This window comes from Phyllostomus discolor, chromosome 11 (assembly GCF_004126475.2).
Source record: "Phyllostomus discolor isolate MPI-MPIP mPhyDis1 chromosome 11, mPhyDis1.pri.v3, whole genome shotgun sequence".
NCBI lineage: Eukaryota > Metazoa > Chordata > Mammalia > Chiroptera > Phyllostomidae > Phyllostomus > Phyllostomus discolor.
The window spans coordinates 54606235-54624704 of NC_040913.2; the positions used below are offsets into that span (position 1 = coordinate 54606235).

The following is an 18470-nucleotide window of genomic DNA, read 5'->3' on the forward strand; positions in this document are numbered from 1 at the left end:
AACGAGAGCCGTCCCTATCAGAACCAGTAGCACAGAGAATCTGACTGGTGCAGTGCCCACATAGCAGCAACACACAGCCCATAATCTGAAGAGAACCCTTAGCCCACCACCTCGCCCAGTTCCAAGATGGCGGGACTCTCACATGACCCATCATCCAAGATGGCGGCATCCATGCATGCTGAGTCGCCCAAGATGGTGGTGCTCGTGCACACTGGCGACTATTGGACTGCTGGCAAGTCCAAGGTGGCGACTTGCATGCAGGACCCATCCTCCATGGTGGGGCACTCACGTGGCTTATCCACTATTTTACCCAAAATGGTGGAGCATACACATGGCTTGCTGTCTGATCCCTACCATACATGCAGGCTTGGCTTACAGAGCCTAGGGGTTTGCTTCCTCCCCAAAACTGAGTACAGGTTTCCTTAGTGCCACCTGGGCTGACCAAAAGTGTAAGAGAGCAGACAGGGGCAACATGGAAGCAGCATACTAACCAAACCATATTCACAACTCCATTATTCCAAAACAGTGTTCAGAAATCAAGTTTTCAAACAAAACACTTTCACGTCTCTGCTTCCTCCCCGTTTCATTTCCTTTTCACCTTTCCAGGTGTGATTAGGTGGCCGATGCCCTCAGGAGGAGTGCAGAGAAATTCTCGGAGACTGGGAAAATTCCGAAGTCTCACTGTCTCGCACCTGAGGGGGTCGGTCTGCCATGAACAATTATTGTCTCAGCGGAGTTGCCAAAAACTGTTACAGAACAGGGCCAAGGGGGGCTAGGATATATTATATATCTTTCTAATATTTCCTGGACACTTTGAGTTCTGGACCCCATTTCAAATCCCTATTTGGGGCCCCCCTCTTGGCTGTACCCTGTTACAACCTGGCAGTCAAGGAGAGTGAACTGTAATGTGAATGTGTGAACAATGATAACTTTACTGTACTAGTCAGTGGGGGCAGTAGACGGCACTGAGTGAGCATGTGTACTGTGTATCCATTGCATTCAAAATGACTGAGCAAGTAGAGCAACGAATCTGCATAAAATTTTGTGTTAAGCTTGAACATTCCTCTGTGGAAACTATTTGCATGATTCAGACAGTCACATCTGTGGGCAACTGGTGATTGGCAGCTTCATAATGACAACACACCCATTCATGCATCACATCTTGTGCAGTTCTTTTGCAAAACATCGAGTCACCCAGGTAACTTAGTCCCACTACAGCACAGATTTGGTACTCTGTGACTTCTGGCTTTCCCCAGAACTAAAATCACCTTTGAAAGGGAAGATATTTCAGACTGTCAATGAGATTCAGGAAACTATGATGGGACAGCTGATGGCAATTGGGAGAATTGTGTGAGGTTCCAAAGTGCCTACTTTGAAGGGGACTGAGGTGTCATTGTCCTGTGTACAATGTTTCTTGTATCTTGTATTTTCTTCAATAAATGCCACTTTTTTTTAAGGTACCTAGCTGGATATTTTTTGGACAGACCTCAAATTTCTTTAGTTCTGAAAGGGGAATGATTCTTTTATAGAGTGTTGAATTCTTGGATTTCTGTTCTTGTTATTCAATAGGTTATGCATTGTACTGTGTTCTAGCTTCTAGTGTCAAGCCTGATGTCATTCTGAGCTCTCTTCCTTTGTAGGTAATGTATTCCTGCTGTCTGAAAGGTAGTCTGATTTTTCTCTTAACCACTGGAATTCAGAAATTTTTTTCTCCACTCATATATGCCTAGGGAGGTGTTTATGTATAGCTAGTCTGCTTTTTACTCCTGTGCTGCTTCAGTGTACAGATTTAAGTGCTGTTGCATTTCAGAGAAAATTCCTTCTGTTAACCATTTCCTTTCCTTATCTATTAGTTTTCTCCTTCTTGAATTCCTGTTATTTGTAGGTTCTATGTACTAAATGAGGCTTCTAAGGTTCATATCTTTGCTGTCACGATTACTCTCATTTCGTCTTTTTATTCTTTTTCTTGAAGTTTTTTCTTCTGAGTCACATAATGGTGAAATCACATATTTTAGCCTAGGAAGTCTAATTGTATATAGGTGTGTGTGCACACATATGTATTGCTACTCTGGAAGTTTCTAAGTGTTCTTCCTGTTTTTTTTTGGATAAAGTATTTTTTTGTCCCTCAACTGCTGTGTTTAATTTGGCTTATATAATCATTTTTCAGAATGCTTGTTTTTTCTCTGGTGGTTTAGCCCTCTATTGTTTTGCTGTGGTGTTTTTGGAGTCGTCAGTACTGAGTTCTGTTTGTTATAATCTTCTAAGTGGCAATAGGCCTTCAAGTTGTTGAACATACCTGTATCTACTTCTGAGGACAGGAAAAGCATATATCCCCTAGCATTTTGTCTCATCTTAAGGACAGATTCCAGCGAACATTTATTGATTACTTGGGCTCCTTGGCAAAGAGACTCTTCTGGAGTTTATGGATTTTCTCTTTAGGATTCATGGCTCTCTGCAGGCCAAGCTGTCTCCAGGAGCTGTTCCTGTTACATTCTTCCTTGGAGTTCTTTGAAGCTAATCACTAGCTTCAAAGAACTAGCCCATGAGAGAGAAGGGCCCATTAGCTATTCCTGGCTGTCACTTTTTCCCTATGTCAGTGCTTTGCATAACCTCAGTTGCTTACTGACAATAGGGAAATGGAAGCCATGAAATTTAGAGTGAAGAAGTAGTACACCATGTTGGTTTTGCTATCTTCCTAAAGCAGAAATATCTAACCTGGGTTATCTGGACCTCTTTGATGAGCTTTAGGGGAGTCTGTGTTTATGCCATTGAGTCAGCTATAACTCCTGGCAACCTTGTGAATCAATGATTTCTTCAATGTCCTGTGCTCAGTAGCCCTGCTTAGCTCCTGTACACTTAATGCCTATAGCTTCTTTTGTGGAGTCAGTCCATCTCAGTTTGGTCTTCCTCTTTTCTTGCTGTTTCTTTTTTGCCCAACATTATTATCTTTTCCAAAGAACCTTGCCTTTTCTTGATATGCCCAAAGTAGGACAACTTCATTTTAGTCATTTTTGCCTCCTGTAATGTTTCAGGCTTAATTTGCTACAGGGCCAACTTGTTCATCTTTTTGGTAGTCCATAAAGCTTTCCTTCAGCAGTGTATTTTCAGTGAATCAATGTTTTTTTATTAGTCTTCTTCACTGTTCAACTTTCAAATCTGTGCATAGTAATTTGGAATACAAAGGTGTGGGTGACCTTTTGCTCTTGACACATCATTGCTCAATGACACATCTTTGCTCTTGGTCAGCTTTCTTAATTCTTCTGTTGTTGCCCTACCTAGTCTCAGCCTTCTCTTGATTTCTTAGTTGCAGCCTGTATTTGAATTGATCACTGAACCAAGGTAAACAAAATCTTTAACAATATCAAATGAGATCAGGCACATTCAGGGTGGTGTGGCTATAGACCAAAATCTTTAACAATTTCAATGTCTTCATTTAAAGTTGCATATTTCTAGGGTAGCAATCATTTTTGTCTTCTTGGTATTCAAATGCAGCCCTGCTTTGGCACTCCTTTTATTTTCATTAGAAGTAATTTTAAATCATTGCTATTTTTTGTCAGTAGGGTGGTATCATCTGCATATCTTAAGTTATAGATATTTCTTCTAGCAGTTTTCACTCTTCCTTTCTCTAAGTTTTGCCTATTTATGAATTAGTTTTTTTTCAGATGGTACACTGAACATCAAATTCATAACTGGGCAGTTTTCACTGCCAGTCTTAAACACAGCCATCGTTTTCAAGGTGAGTGTACAGAAATGGTATATTGAGGCCTGAATATACTGTTGAAAGTTGTCTCTGTGTCTGTGATTGTTAATTTCCAAATCTAAGTTATTTTTAGATTTTAGGTTTTTTTTTAAACAGCCTGTATATAGCGTACAAAGTTTTATGAGTTAGAAAACTCCCAAATAGAATGGAATAAGATTGTGTAGTAATTAAATGCCCAAACATGATCAGCTGGCTATTCCATATCTATGAGAACACAGAGGTAAATTGTTCCTCTTATGTTAGACCATAGACAGTTACTTATATTGATTGCTACAATGAAGGAAGACTCTACTTTTGCCACGGAAGAAAAAGTGCAATAAAATTGTTGAACTTCTTTGAAGGCCAGACATTCTCACATCCTACTAGAGATAATTCTGCATAATATAGGGTCTTCATATTTCAGAAGGATTTTAGAAACTCTTTTTTAGCAAGTTAATTGATGAAAAGGTAAGTCCTTTGTTATTTTATTTATTTCAAGATTTAGAATTATTGCAATTCAAATTCTGGTTTCTAAGAATCAATTATAATTGAACAAATATATTCTAATTTCAGAACAGTTTTGGATCTAAAAAATCTTCAGGACTTTTGTGGGGAAATGGGTTTTTAAAATTCCATTTTTTCCAGAAGGAATGTTTTATGTCTAGGCAGAAGTTGACCTTTTTGATTATATTTAAAGTCATAGAGGCTAGTGTTCTTAGACTGGCTAGAGTAAGTCATAAATGGGATAATCTGGAATATTTGACATAAATCTCCTAGGAAACTGAGAATACTAAGCAGGGTGTGTTATACCTTTCCTTAATATTTACTGAGTCTTATTAGAAAGTTGAAGAAAGAAGATTTTATTATACAGATAAGAATAGGTAAACTTGTCAGGCACTTTTAGTTAGGTTTTTGTTTTAATGCATATTGTAAACTATTTTGGTGTCTTTGAGTTCTGGACTTTAATTTTTAATTTTTCAAATTTGTTCCTGTATTAGTTTCCTAGGGCTGTCATAACAACACACCACATACTGGGTGGATTAAATGATAGTTATTTATTTTCTCGCTGTTGTGGGGGCTAGAAGTCTAAATTTGAGGTGTTGGCAGGATAGATTTCTACTGGAGACCTGTCTTTGGCTTGCAGATGGCTGTCTGCTTCCTGTGTTTTAACACAGCTTTTGTTCTGTACTGCCTGTAGCCTATTTCCTGATCTCCTCTAAGGGTATCGGTCATGTTGGATTAGGGCCCGCCCTCATCACCTCATTTTAATTTAATTGTCTCTTTAAAGACCCTGTCTCCAAATATAGTTATATTCTGAAGTACTAAGGTTAGAACTTCAACATATGAATTTGGATGGGTGGTGGGGGCCACAGTTCAGCCATAGCAGTTCCCTTATCTTTCCTTCTGATTATTTGTTGTGGGATCAACAGGGAAACTCTATAATAGAAATGGTTCAGTTTTCACTGCCACTCTTTAATGTAGTCATTATTTTCAAGGTGAGTTTACAGAATGGTGTGTTGGTGCCTATTTCCCAACATTCTTTTTATCTTTGAGTTCTATGGATCAAAATCTAATAACTTTAGATCTTTATTTGGAAATTCTATATTCTCAGGAGGTAAACCTTCAAAATTTTAATAGGTAAGTGTTAGATTCAATTATGGACAAAGACTCTCTCTGAACCAAAAGAGCAGAACCAAAAATAATGGCATCAGTTATCCTTTTAGGCTGAAATAACAATAAACTAAAAAGATAGAGAGCTATTATGCCAAACACTGGATGAAACTCAATTTTATATAACAGGACAATTTCTCCATATTTCAACAGGTAGTCACACCTATACACTTTACTGATTATGTCAAATAAGTTCTGCTTACAAAAGATTGCTTTCCAAAACTAAGTCTCTGTAATATGTCAGTTTGGACTTGATGTATTTAATAAAGATGCTACTCAAAATTATATTAACATTATTTAAATATTAGTACTCCTTAATATTTCCTCACCTTTATGCCTCTGGCATCTCATATGTCTTCTCTGTAAAATGATAATGCAGTATTGAGTAAAAAGTTTGTGCATATGGAGGGATTTTAAATTTCAGTGTCATGCAGATGTTGAGTATGGTATGTATGTTGAGTGTACCACTTTTGGGGACAGCTTCTACTTTGACTAAGCAATTAGACCAGCTGACAAACAATTACAACTAAATATCTCTCCAATCAAGGAACTTTGAATACTTTTTATCACCCTCCACTATAATGTCCAAGTTAATGTTACAGAACACAACAAGGGGGGCCTGAGATGATATACTATTATTGAAAGAAGGCCCCGGGTCTGTTATGTCCGCCGCCAGAGGAAAGACGTCTCTCAATGCCAGAGATTCGTGAAAAGGAAAGGAAATGTTTATTTAATGCTATACTAACTTAAAGTAGTGACCTAATGTCTTCACCAAAATCCCAAAGTCCCTGAAAACACCCACAAACAGACACAGTCCTTCCTTCCTTCCCCCTTTGCCCAGTCTAGAGTACCGTATCTCAAGAAAGGAAATAGAAGTCCATGGCTTAGGCAGTCCTCTGGTTCTTCCCAGTTAGAACTCCATCTCGACTGGGAGACCTCCCTGGGTTCCTGGCACCCTCAACTGAGTCGCCGGGGTCTCTGCTAAAACGAGGTGGTGGTTCCCCCTTCTAAAGCTGTGGGGGTCCCCACTCTGCCAGGCTGCATGGTTCCCTCTCTCTGGGATGTGGGAGTCTCCACTCTGCTAAAGACGTGTGGTTCCCTCCTCAGGGCTGCCGCGTGGTTTTCCCTGTCTCAGGGCTGCAGGAGTCTCCACTCCCTCAAGTCCGCGTGCTTCTCCTTCCTAAAGCAGCATGGTTCTCCTCCTCAATGGCCACCAAATCTGGGTTTTAAATCCCCGAGGGCAATCTTCCTCTGCAGCCTCATTTCCGACTCCTCCCACACTCGGCTTCACATGCCAGAACTCGTGTCCTTCCAGCTTTACTGGGCTGCCATCATGAGTCTGGGCAGGTGTGGCCCCATGTCCTGGAGCCAATCCTCTCTGAGCTCCCATGCAGGCGCTGTAACTCAGGGGACCCACCCCCACACCCCCAGTTACATCTGGGTGGGGAAGTTACTTCCATTCCCCTGGCTTAGAGCTGATCACAGCTACTTAACATATCTATGCAACCAGTCAAATGCTATAGATATGCCAAACGACCACACCAGAGCTTAGCTGCAAGGCTTTTGCTGTGCTAAACAGCTCTCAATGGCCCTGCTCCATTTGTCCCTTCCCCCAACCCACACCCTGGGCGGGGGGATGGAGACATCCCAAAATCTCCTGGACACCTTCAGTTCTGGACCCCATTTCAAATGCCTATTTGGGGCCCCCCTCTTGGCTGCACCCTGTAACATTAACACATTTCATTGGTATGGATTTTTCCACACTCTTTGTGACTTTTTCCTCTTTTAAACTTCCCTCAATATTAATATTTACTTATAGTTAAATATATAATAAAATGAGCCTAAATCTCACTTCCTTTGAGGAATACTCGCCTGTTACTAAGTTACCTATTAAAATTTTAGGAATCACTAAGTAAATAACACAATGAAATATTTAAAAGTTTAAGTCAGCAATAATATATTGAATAAATTATCTGCTGTTGCTTATTTTCATTAAACATAATGGGAATGTTTTGACGGAAGAGAAAATAATGTTAAGTCAGTTACCTTATTTTAAAAAGGTTTTATACTATAAAAACATAAACTCTAATGACATTGCTTTAATTTTTAGGAATTTTATTTTGAAATTATTTCAGATGTATAGAATTGTATATTTTAGAAAATTTGCAAAATTTCTTCCCTTTCTAAAAATAAATAAATAAAATCTTTAAGAAAAAAAAAGGGTACATGCCTGGGTTACAGGCCATGACCCCCAGCAACCGCACATTGATGTTTCTCTCTCTCTCTTTCTCCCTCCCTTCCCTCTCTAAAAAAAATAAATAAAATCTTTAAAAAACAAAACAAAAACAAAAAAAGAAAATTTGCAAAATTTCAAATTATTACAAAAAATATTTGAATACCTTTCACTATGTCTATGTCTGTATCTATATATCTATATCTGTCTTCTTTACCTGCAGTATTTCAGAGTATATTGAAGGCCTGGTGCTCCTTTCTCCTATATATGCCTGTATTTCTTAAAATCAAGAAAATTTCTTTTACATTACCACAATAACTATCAAAATTACGATATTAACAGTGAAATATTACTGTTATTTAATTTATAGATCATATTCAGATTTCACCAATTGTCTCATCAATGGTTTTTAGTAAAAGAAAAGAATCTGGTTCAGAGTCCTACATTACTTGTCATGTCTCATTCTCTCTATCTGGAACATTTCCTTAGTCACTTTTTGTGAACTATGACCTTTACTTTTTTTTTCAATGAGGAAAGGCCATTTATTTTATAGAGTGTCCATCATTTTACATTTGTTTTTTTCTCATGATTGTATTCAGTTTTGTATTTTTGCATGACTACTACAGAAATTATGATGTCTTTCTATGAGCATTATCTAGGAGATACATGATGTGTATTCATTTATTTTATTACTGGTGAAATTGACTTGGTTAAGGGTGGTGTGTCTCACACTTCTCCATTGCAGAGTTACTATTTTTCCCCTTGTCATTAATAACATTTTTTACATAGAGAGTCTTTGAAATTCCAGAAATATCTTATTATACATTCATTCACTAGTTTTAGATACTTCCTAGTTTGTATTTAATGAGGAGTAAGGCTGAAAATTATAGTAGCAGTGGCAGAACTTCTGAGTATAATTTTTACAAACATGGAGGTAGATAAATGACAACACAGTGCTAGAAAGATTGGTCATTGCTATTGAAATTCGATACATTAAATTTCAGAGGTGAAGCAAAATTTACCTGACCATTGTATTTGATCAGCTAACTTATTTATTGTTTGGGAAATACATTTGAAGCAACAGATTAGTAAGAGGGAATGGCAAAAGGGTTAGACAAAAACACTGACAATAGCGACAACTTGATGGTGACCAAGGAGATAAAATTAAATCAAAATAACAAATATATATATATATAAAACTAGCTGATTATGTCCATCTAACTAAGGCATATAAAACTATACATACTCATTCTAGTCCTTTAGTGTGATTATGTCCCATAATGTGGCATTTGGTAATTGTTGTTTGTACCTGTTTGAACAAAAGATTCATGATGAGACAGGGGCATTGCCAGCACAAATTGATTTATCAGCTATTAATAGACATTAATAGCTGCAGAATGACATTATCTTGATGAATATATTCCAATCAGTAATTTGGCTTTGTGGATTCAGAAATTCTAATTTGGTAAGGCTTACTCCTTTTTTTTTTTTTTTGCACGTGTGGTTTCTCTCTCCTTCCCTCCCTCCCTCTTTCCTTTCCTCCCTCCTTCCCTCTTTTTTAAAAAATTTTATTTTAATTATTGTTCAAGCACAGTTTTCTGCCTCCCCCCCATCCCAGCCCAATCCCCCAACCCCGCTCCACCTCCCTCCCATTTCCACCTCCCATTGTTATTGTCCATGTGTCCTTTATACTTGTTCCTGCAAACCCTTCACCCTTTTCCCCTGAAATTCCCACCCCCCTCTGGTCACTGTCAGCCTGTTCTCAATTTCAGTGTCTTTGGTTATATTTTGCTTGTTTGTTTTGTTGCTTAGGTTTCTGTTAAAGGTGTTAAAGGTGAGATCATTATGGTGTTTGTCTTTCACCAACTGGCTTATATAGCTTAGCATAATGCTTTCCATTTCCATCCATGCTGTTGCAAAGGGTAGGAGCTCCTTCCTTTCTGCTGAATAGAATTCCATTGTGTAAATGTACCATAGTTTTTTGATCTATTCATTTACTGATGGGCACCTAGGTTGCTTCTAGTACTTGGCTATTGTAAATTGTGCTGCTATGAATATTAGAGTGCATAGGTTCTTTTTGATTAATGTTTCAGGGTTCTTAGCATATAATCCTAGCAGTGGAATTGCTGGGTCAAAAGGCAGATCCATTTTTAGTTTTCTGAGGAGATTCCATACTGTTTTCCATAGTGGTTGTACCAGTCTGCAATCGCACCAACAGTGCACTAGGGTTCTCTTTTCTCCACAACCTCTCCCACACTTGTTTGTTGCTTTATTATGATGGCCATAAACAAAGGTCAGATGATGGCCACCTGACCATGTGAGGTGGTATCTCATTGTGGTTTTAATTTGCATCTCTCTGATAGCTAGCAATACTGATTAACATTGCCTCCTTCCTTCTTTCCTTCCCTTTCCTCTCTCCCTCCCTCCCTCCTTCCCTCCCTCCTTCCTTCTTTCCTTCCTCCACCCTCCCTCCCTCTCTTCCTTTTTTTATTTCTCTCTTTCTCTGGTGTTAACTTTTGCTGACTAAATCACAAGAGTTATATGAGGTCTGTCTGGAAAAAGTCCAGCCATTGTTAATATAATGAGAACAGTTTGCACGACTTTGATGTAACCTGGCAGCCAAGGAGAGTGGACTGGATTGTGCTTGTGTGAACAGTGAAAATTACACTGTACTAGTCAGTGGAGGCAGGAGATGCTGTTGAATGAGCATGTGTACTGTGTGGCCATTGCATTCAAAATAAGTGAGTAGAGCAATAAATCTGCCTCACATTTTATGTTAAGCTTGAACATACCTCCACAGAAACTGTTCAGATGATTCAGAAGGCCGCTTCTATGGGCAACTGGTGATTGGCAGCTTCATCATGACTACACACCCACTCATGAATCACATCTTGTGCAGAACTTTTGGGTGAAATATCAAGTCACCCAGGTGACTCATACCCCCTGTTGCCTGGATTTGGAACCCTGTAACTTCTGGCTTTTCCCAAAAGTAAAATCACCTTTGAAAGGGAAGAGATTTCAGACCATGGCTGATATTTAGGAAAATACAAGGGGCAGCTGAAGGCAACTGGGAGAGCTGTGTAAGGTCCCAAGGTGCCTGACTATTTTGAAGGGGACTGAGGCATCATTGTCCTATGTACAATGTTTCTTCTGTCTTGTATCTTCTTCAATAAATGTCTCTATTTTTCGTATACCAGAATGTCAATATATTAATCTTTGATGTAATCATACTAGCTGGTGGATTCCTTTATTTATGTTTCTTGGAACTGACACACATTTATGTTCTGTCATAAAATTTTATATGAACCAGATTCTCAAAAGGTTTTTGGTGAGGATAGATTCACAATAAGGAAATTTAGTTTTATATTTTGAGTGTTTAAGGCATTGTTTCTAAAAATGTGTTCCAGGAATGTTCAACCCATAAAAGCACTCTGTGAAACAAGGAGGTGTGTGGTTAAATAAGTACTATACAATACCTTTTTCTTGTTTAGTTCCACGGTAGATTGAGTCTCTTTAATTTAGGTTAACTCAATGTTCCCAGGCAGAAGTGATGCAGACATGCCTGCCCCCCCCCCAAATATACACATAATAACTCTCAGATTAAATGTTTACTAGCATCAGACTTTTACAGTTAGATTTTTTCCTGCTAGGTGGGACAAGATGCACTTGTTGGCTTACTAGATACCATCTTTGACTCTTTTTTTCCTTTTTATAACCTTTTGTTCCAGTTAGCCACTTTTACTTTCTATGATCTTCCCTCTCTCCCTATCCTCTCTCCACATCCTCCCTCTTTTTCCCCTTCCTTTCTTGTTAAAGATATTTTAAAAACATGCATTGAGTATTTTGGCCTGGGAGCCATTTTTGTCTCTGTATGTCTCTGCAGAGGAAAACTATTTTTAAGTTCTCAGGGTTGGAGACTACACATTGTTTATTTAAAGAATGTTACACTTATAAGATTCTTGATTATAAGAATTCAGGGTGTAAAGGAAATATTTCACATATCCTGTGTAATAACTTTGGAATTCTATTAAAATGTAGTTAGAAAGATTTCTTAACAAAAATGTTTAAAAGTTTACTTTAAAAAGGATATGTTCCTCTTACCTCAAAAATTTAAGCATTTGAATGCTTTGTAGACTTTAATAATACTTGAACTTAAGTGGATATTTAAAAAAAATTTTGTAAGTAATGGTTTTGCCTTGAGCAGCTAGTTATTATTTTAGTTATCTACTTAATTAGTTTATTTTGAAATTCTTGTAACTCACTAGTTTAGACTATAAAATGTTGTTATGTTTCTGTTATATAATGCTGTGCTGCGTTCTATAAAGTGGGTCTATTTTTGAATTCTATTCATGTGTCCAGTGTACTTTTTTCCCCACAGTTATTGAGAGGTCTTCTAAAGTAAAACAGAACCTTATAATGGATTTGGTTCTTTAAACTTTCATAATATGTGTTTTATAAAAGACAACAGGACATAATTATATAGCTGATTATATTTAATATATGCTTTCATATACATTTTTCCATGAGTAAGATCAGGAATGTCAAATCATCTCTAGAGTGACATAAATTCCAACCCTATCTCTACCATTTAGGATAAGTATATTTCTCGATTTACTGCTCATTCATTCATTCATTCATTCATTTTATATTTATTTGCCTAGTACATAGTATGTACTTTCTGGGCATTAGATATAGATAAAACTAAATCATTCACTTAGCTTTTAATATTATTTTCTCATCTAACAGGGATGTGGCAATAGTGTTGATATAAAGCCCTTGGTACATAGTAGGTTCACCTCTGAAAACTTAAAGTGATAAAATGCTTTCTCACATGAAATTTGTTTCTACCAATAATAGAAGGGCTTTACATTTGTCCTTTTCTTATTATATTTATGCTATAGAATCTTGTTTCTCACAAAACCATAATTTGGTTTCAAAAATATATTTCTAAACTATCTGATAAGGTCTTTATTTAGTGTCTCATTTATTTTACAAAGGTTAGATGCTTATTTTAGTAATGATTTGTCATTAAAATTATGTCAAAATGTCTTAAACTGTTGTTGAAACTGTAAACAAACTCATACCATACACAGAGCTAATTATGGATACCATCTGTTTATTTTTACAAAGTTTTTTTTAAGACCATGGCATTGTCTCCTTATGATAAGCTTCAAGATTATTATAATAACTAAGTCCTGTCCTTCAATTAGTGTAGTTAGAGAGGGAAGGCATTTCGTTTGTCCACTGACCTTTTCCCGTGTCAGAATGTATGAAATACAACATGTCATGAAAAAGGAGCTATTGCGAAATGCATTTAGAACATGTTTAATTTCTATGAGAAAAGAAATTATATCAAAGCAGCAGGTGTGGCCAGTTTTATTTAAATTTTTCAAATTTATTCAAGGCTTTAGGTGAGAGACAGATTATCTGTTCTAGTGCCATAAGTGGTTTATTTTAGCTTAGTTAAGGTTAGGAACTTGTAAGCCATCAATCAAATTTAAAATGATGTGTATTACTGTTAGTATCCCTATATGCCAGTGCATGTTTTTGTACATGTGTATCCCATGTGTTCATGTGGAAGGCCAGGGATTCCCATGACAGCATCATCCACAGTAGTTATCAGCAATTTGCTGAGAGAGCAGAGTGATTTCACTGGCTCAGTTTTGCTATTGTGCACACTAAGCACTCCCCATGTAAATCTGGAGGGAAAACAACCTGCAGGATCCATCTGCTCCTTTCTGCTACACTGCACTGATGTAAGAGTACGCTAATCTGGTTGCTTGTCAGGACAGGTTAGTGAAAGCATGCAAGCGGGTGAGGCATAGGCTAGACTAGTGCTTTGGAAAACTGCAGCTGCCTCTATAGATGTCGTGCTAAGTGTCGCAGAATATGTTTATTATCAGCCACATTGAGGACTGCAGTTAAATGTGTAATTTTTAGTTATGAATTAGTTACAAATTTTAAAGTGTTAAACATTGCTGGACCACATCTGATTAAAAACTGGGAAAAGTAATACAGATAGTATGCAAATACTTTCTAGGTATAAGTTTTTCTTATGCTTTGTACTGTATTGTATTTATTCTTTAATTTTATTTCTTACTTTTTTAGTCAAATATGATTAGATGTTAATAATTAGCCTTATTTTATTTAGAAATTGTTGAAATTGTTCTTGCTTATTTCCATTTATTTACCTATTCTTACACCTATTGACTGGCAGATCTTGGCCTTGCAGGTTGAGCATCCTGTCACAGAATGCATTACTGGTCTGGACCTAGTCCAAGAAATGATCCGTGTTGCCAAGGGTTACCCTCTCAGACACACACAAGCTGATATTCCCATCAACGGCTGGGCAGTTGAGTGTCGGGTTTATGCTGAGGTAAATGAATGGTGTTGGGAGGAAGAATGGTGGTTGTATCTGAGTCTTGAGACCCCAGGTACAGTTAAACAACAAGGTGAAGTTAGGCTTTTATAATCTGTGTCAAGTATTTGATTATGTAATCCAGAATTGAACCAGAAAATAAGGTTAGATAATTTTAACATAATTCAAAATAACTTTAAAGGATTGAGTTTACTTAATTTGTGTGTGTGTATGTGTGTTCCGGATGGAGAAATAGCTACTGATCAGTTTAAGGGGCCACAAAGCATTATTCTTGTGCTTCAGTGGACAGTGGTTTTTGTTTTGTTTGGTTTGCGTTTGTTTCCTTGTTTCCTTGTTTCAAACCACACTTGAAGTAAACAGAAGCATTGTTTCCATATTTTTAAAAGCCTGACCTGAGTATATAATAGATATTATTTCAATATTTACTTAAATTTTTCAAACAGTTTTTTTCTAGAAAGTTTATTTCTTATGATTACATGAAAGTAACAGTTGAAATTTAAATTGCCAATTACTTAGTAAAACTTTCATTCATAATTTTAATTATGGGTTTTACTCATAAACTCAGTTCAATATATTACATTTACATTATTTCATAAATATGACTATATAAATCAGATAATAAAGCAGTCAACATCTGAAAATCCTTTTTTCACATGATTAAAACTAGAATACAAGGAAACATTTATAGTGTTTTTTACTTTTAGACACTGAAGCCCACCTGTCGAGATAAAAAATAAATGAACGGTATCTGTGTTTAAGAATACTGGAAGTTGTTTGAAGTGTTGTTTAAGGATCTTGAGAAATATGTTTGGCTTGTTCATACTTTTTATTGTATTTGAAGTGTTATTCTTTTCTTTCCTATTATTATGACACTGAACTTAGGTAATTTTTTCTTGATTATCTAAGGTATTTACAAATTGAGCATATTTCTACTGCCATGTGGAAAGCTGTTTTTCAGGTCTTTATTTGAAGAACAAAATTCTTAAATTTTACCACATGTAAGCTGTTTTGAGAGTAAGAAAAACAAATATCTTTGGTGCACTACATTTGTTGTTCTTATCTTGAGTGTGTTTTGATGTAGTGCCTAAGTTATTTTGCTTTTGCCCAAAGCATTCTAAGAAGATTTATAAAAAGTTGGAATGTTACCAATTTCAGTAAAATATGATCAAGGGTAGGCTCAATTCTGCTCACAATTCCATTTGATTTTTAAATACACTTCTAGATTATATAAGGTGAGTATAATACAATAATATTCTGAAATCTGTGATTTGATAAGTACTGTGGGTTGAAAAATAGACCTATAAATGCTTCTTTCTTTATTTTTTTTTAAGATTTTATTTATTTTTAGAGAGGGAAGGGAGGGAGAGAGAGAGACAGAGACAGAGAGAGAGAGAGAGAGAGAGAGAGAGAGAGACATTGATGTGCGGTTGCTGGGGGCTGTGACCTGCAACCCAGGCATGTGCCCTGACTGGGAATTGAACCTGTGATGGTTTGGTTCACAGCCCACGCTCAATCCACTGAGCTATGCCAGCCAGGGCTTAAATGCTTCTTTATTGTATAAATATTTAACCTTGTGCTGATTTATATTTCAAAGGCTGTGCCTCCTTTCCTTTGAATTTTCAGGACCCTTACAAGTCTTTTGGTTTGCCATCTATTGGGAGATTGTCTCAGTACCAAGAACCAATACATCTACCTGGTGTAAGTCATTATGCTATAATACCAAATGAGGGGTAAAAATTCTGATTTGTGTCATACTTTTATGTTAAAGCATGTCAACACCAAAAGGTATAAATTGAAGAACAAGTGAAATTTGTGGAGAATCACAATTTTTTGTTTTTTTAATATTTTGTACTTTATAATGTGCAGTAAGTCAGAATCCACTTGGTGGAGAGTCTGGCAACATTTGACTTCTGAATCTAAATAAATGTTGGTTTACAATGTTCCCAATTCTTTCAAAAGTTGTAAATAAACAGAGCATGGAATCCTAAGAATGGGAAATGACTTTTCTGTGTTACAATTTAATTTTTTAATAAATCTAATCCAGTTTTCCTTTATTAGTCAGTTGTCAAGAAATTCAAGCACAAGATCAGCTTGTTAATTGAAATGGATTAATGAAACAAGCTACCTCATTGTGTTAAGTGTCATAGACATTGAGTACATATTATTTATAAAAAAAGTGATCAGTGTCCATTTATGGAGTAAAGTGGACAGTGATCACTATTCCATAGTTCTTTTTTATTTAACAGCTCTTCAAATCATTTTTGTTGCGTAAAAAGAACAAAGGACATACCCTTTCTTTTAATCAAGGTAATAAGTGCATATATATATATATATACATATATATATATATATATGTATGACATGTTAGCTAGAGGATGACAAGGCTGTACCATCTGTGAATATGATTATTTAGTTTGATTACTGGCATGAAGATGGTGAAAGATTACAGGAGGAATTCTAAATTTGAAGATGTTATTGGATATGTGATTTATTTCACTTTTTTAAATTGTTTTTGCCCATGTGCTTTCTAAAGGGACTTGACCCTTTCTAGGATTGGAGACTCCATGCTGTGTTCAAAGCCAGAAGGCAGAAAAAAAATTGTAAAGATTTAACAGGCATTATGTGATGTTGAATAGCAGATGAGAAAACAAGTATCATAGGGACACATCTAAACATTTTTAATCAAACAAAAAGTATTAAATAAGAATTCATAATGATTACTCTAGTTGTTAGAAGTTTTCACCATGTTGTAATAGCTAGCAGAATGTCAAACATTTTGCCCTCACAAGTTTTTGCAATTTGCAATTTTCAAACGTGAAACCTGTTGAAAGTACAAGTGATAATGGACAACTATACCCCCTACAGTCTTTGTCTCTCCAAATCTTTCTTCAATTAATGCTGCGGCAGGAGTTTTATGTAATAACATTTGTGTTTGTGAGCCATCCATAGAAAGAAAAAACAATTAAAATGCCTTAAATGTTCTGCATACTGCTGTTATTTGCTTGTGTGAATGTTGCATGTCAGCTAAATGGACCAAGGAATAGATAAAGCGATTGGGTTCAGGAGAGTGCACACTAAGCTTTGTCTATCATTATTGCTGGGAGCAATCAAATTGATGTCAGCAGGACAGTAGATGCGTTGACAGCTGTAATTATGTATCTCCATGGTGATCACTTTTGGCCTGTCATGGAGGCCCGTGAGTCCCTTGCCTTGGAAGCATTTAATCAGATTGGGCTGTCACTTGTCAGGTAGACATGGCGGGCTGGGAGTTGTGCTGAGAGGGAGAGGTGAACTGAGAATTAAGGGTAGGAGACAGCTTATAGTTTCACAGAGTCCACTGTTGGTACACAAGAAAGACATTTAAATTATGCCAGAGGTTTCTGAGCAATGGCTTAAGACTCTCATACATAGGTGCTTGGATGTTTTCCTTCTTGTTTTCTTAAACTAAATTGGTCATTTTTAACATAGGAATTCCTTTGTGTCTCTTACCATTTTGGTCACAAGAATACACACTTCAGAGTTAACTTATGCTTTGTACTTTTCATATGCTTCTTTAAGCCTAAAATTTATTTCTGTGGCAAACATGAGGGCTTTATTTTTATCTTTGGCCACCATATTTTGTAAATATGTTATTTTCAGACTGAAATTTTGTTCTGCCCAGATATTTGTGAATAATTTTATTTGACTGTGTTCCTCAAGCTTTTAGTACAAAAGCTAAATATATTTTTTGTATAGCCTTTTTTTCACTTGCAGGAATGGAGACTTGATTTTCATTGTTAAATATTTTAAAAAGCTGATTACTATTTGAAAAAATGTACAAATTATAAATTATAAGTGGGAGTTTTCTTGTTATACTTTTAAATTAGCAATGTTGATTTGCTTATACAGAGATATGTATTGATTACTTATAATACATCTTAATTTTAACCTATACATTGTTGAATGAAAATGACATCTTCTGTAACCGTAATTTTAATAAATAACAAAAACATAGTTATATCTGGTAGCTCTAGGTAACCTAACTCTTGGGATGCTGTTATTCAAGGTAACTAAAATTTTAAATTATGAACTACAGGAGAATGTAATAAATATTCTTTATCGTCTGTGATTTAACCTGTGGGTTGAACATCAAAGTTTCACACTGACTTTATATCACTTTATAGAGTAAATAATGGAATATATTAAAAGATAAAAGTTCTAGAACTTGTATCAATCTCAACTTTAAGTACAGCTTTAGCAAGCATGCTATTTAAATAATATGTAGAGGTAAAATGAGCTCTTAAACATTTTGTCACTAAAATTAAGAAATTGTAAGCTCAGAGCTGTCTTTTCTCTTATATAACTTGAGTACCAGTTACCATTTTGGGGCTATTTAAATGTGGGAGAAGATAGATTATTATTTTATTGCTTTCAAAGCTGTCCCATTAATTCTTTCCCAGTTTTTGTAG

At 36.2% G+C, this 18470-nt stretch overlaps 1 protein-coding gene across 4 annotated transcripts in view; it reads left to right on the top strand.

Moving 5' to 3' along the window:
• The window catches only part of PCCA (propionyl-CoA carboxylase subunit alpha), a 488979-nt gene that overhangs the window by 248937 nt on the left and 221572 nt on the right, over positions 1-18470 (top strand). For all 4 annotated transcript variants that reach the window (XM_028526281.1, XM_028526274.2, XM_036011417.1 and 1 more), the window contains 2 exons: positions 13876-14019; positions 15646-15720. In XM_028526281.1, coding sequence (XP_028382082.1) covers positions 13876-14019; positions 15646-15720 — 219 coding nt within the window. The remainder of the gene's footprint in view (positions 1-13875; positions 14020-15645; positions 15721-18470) is intronic.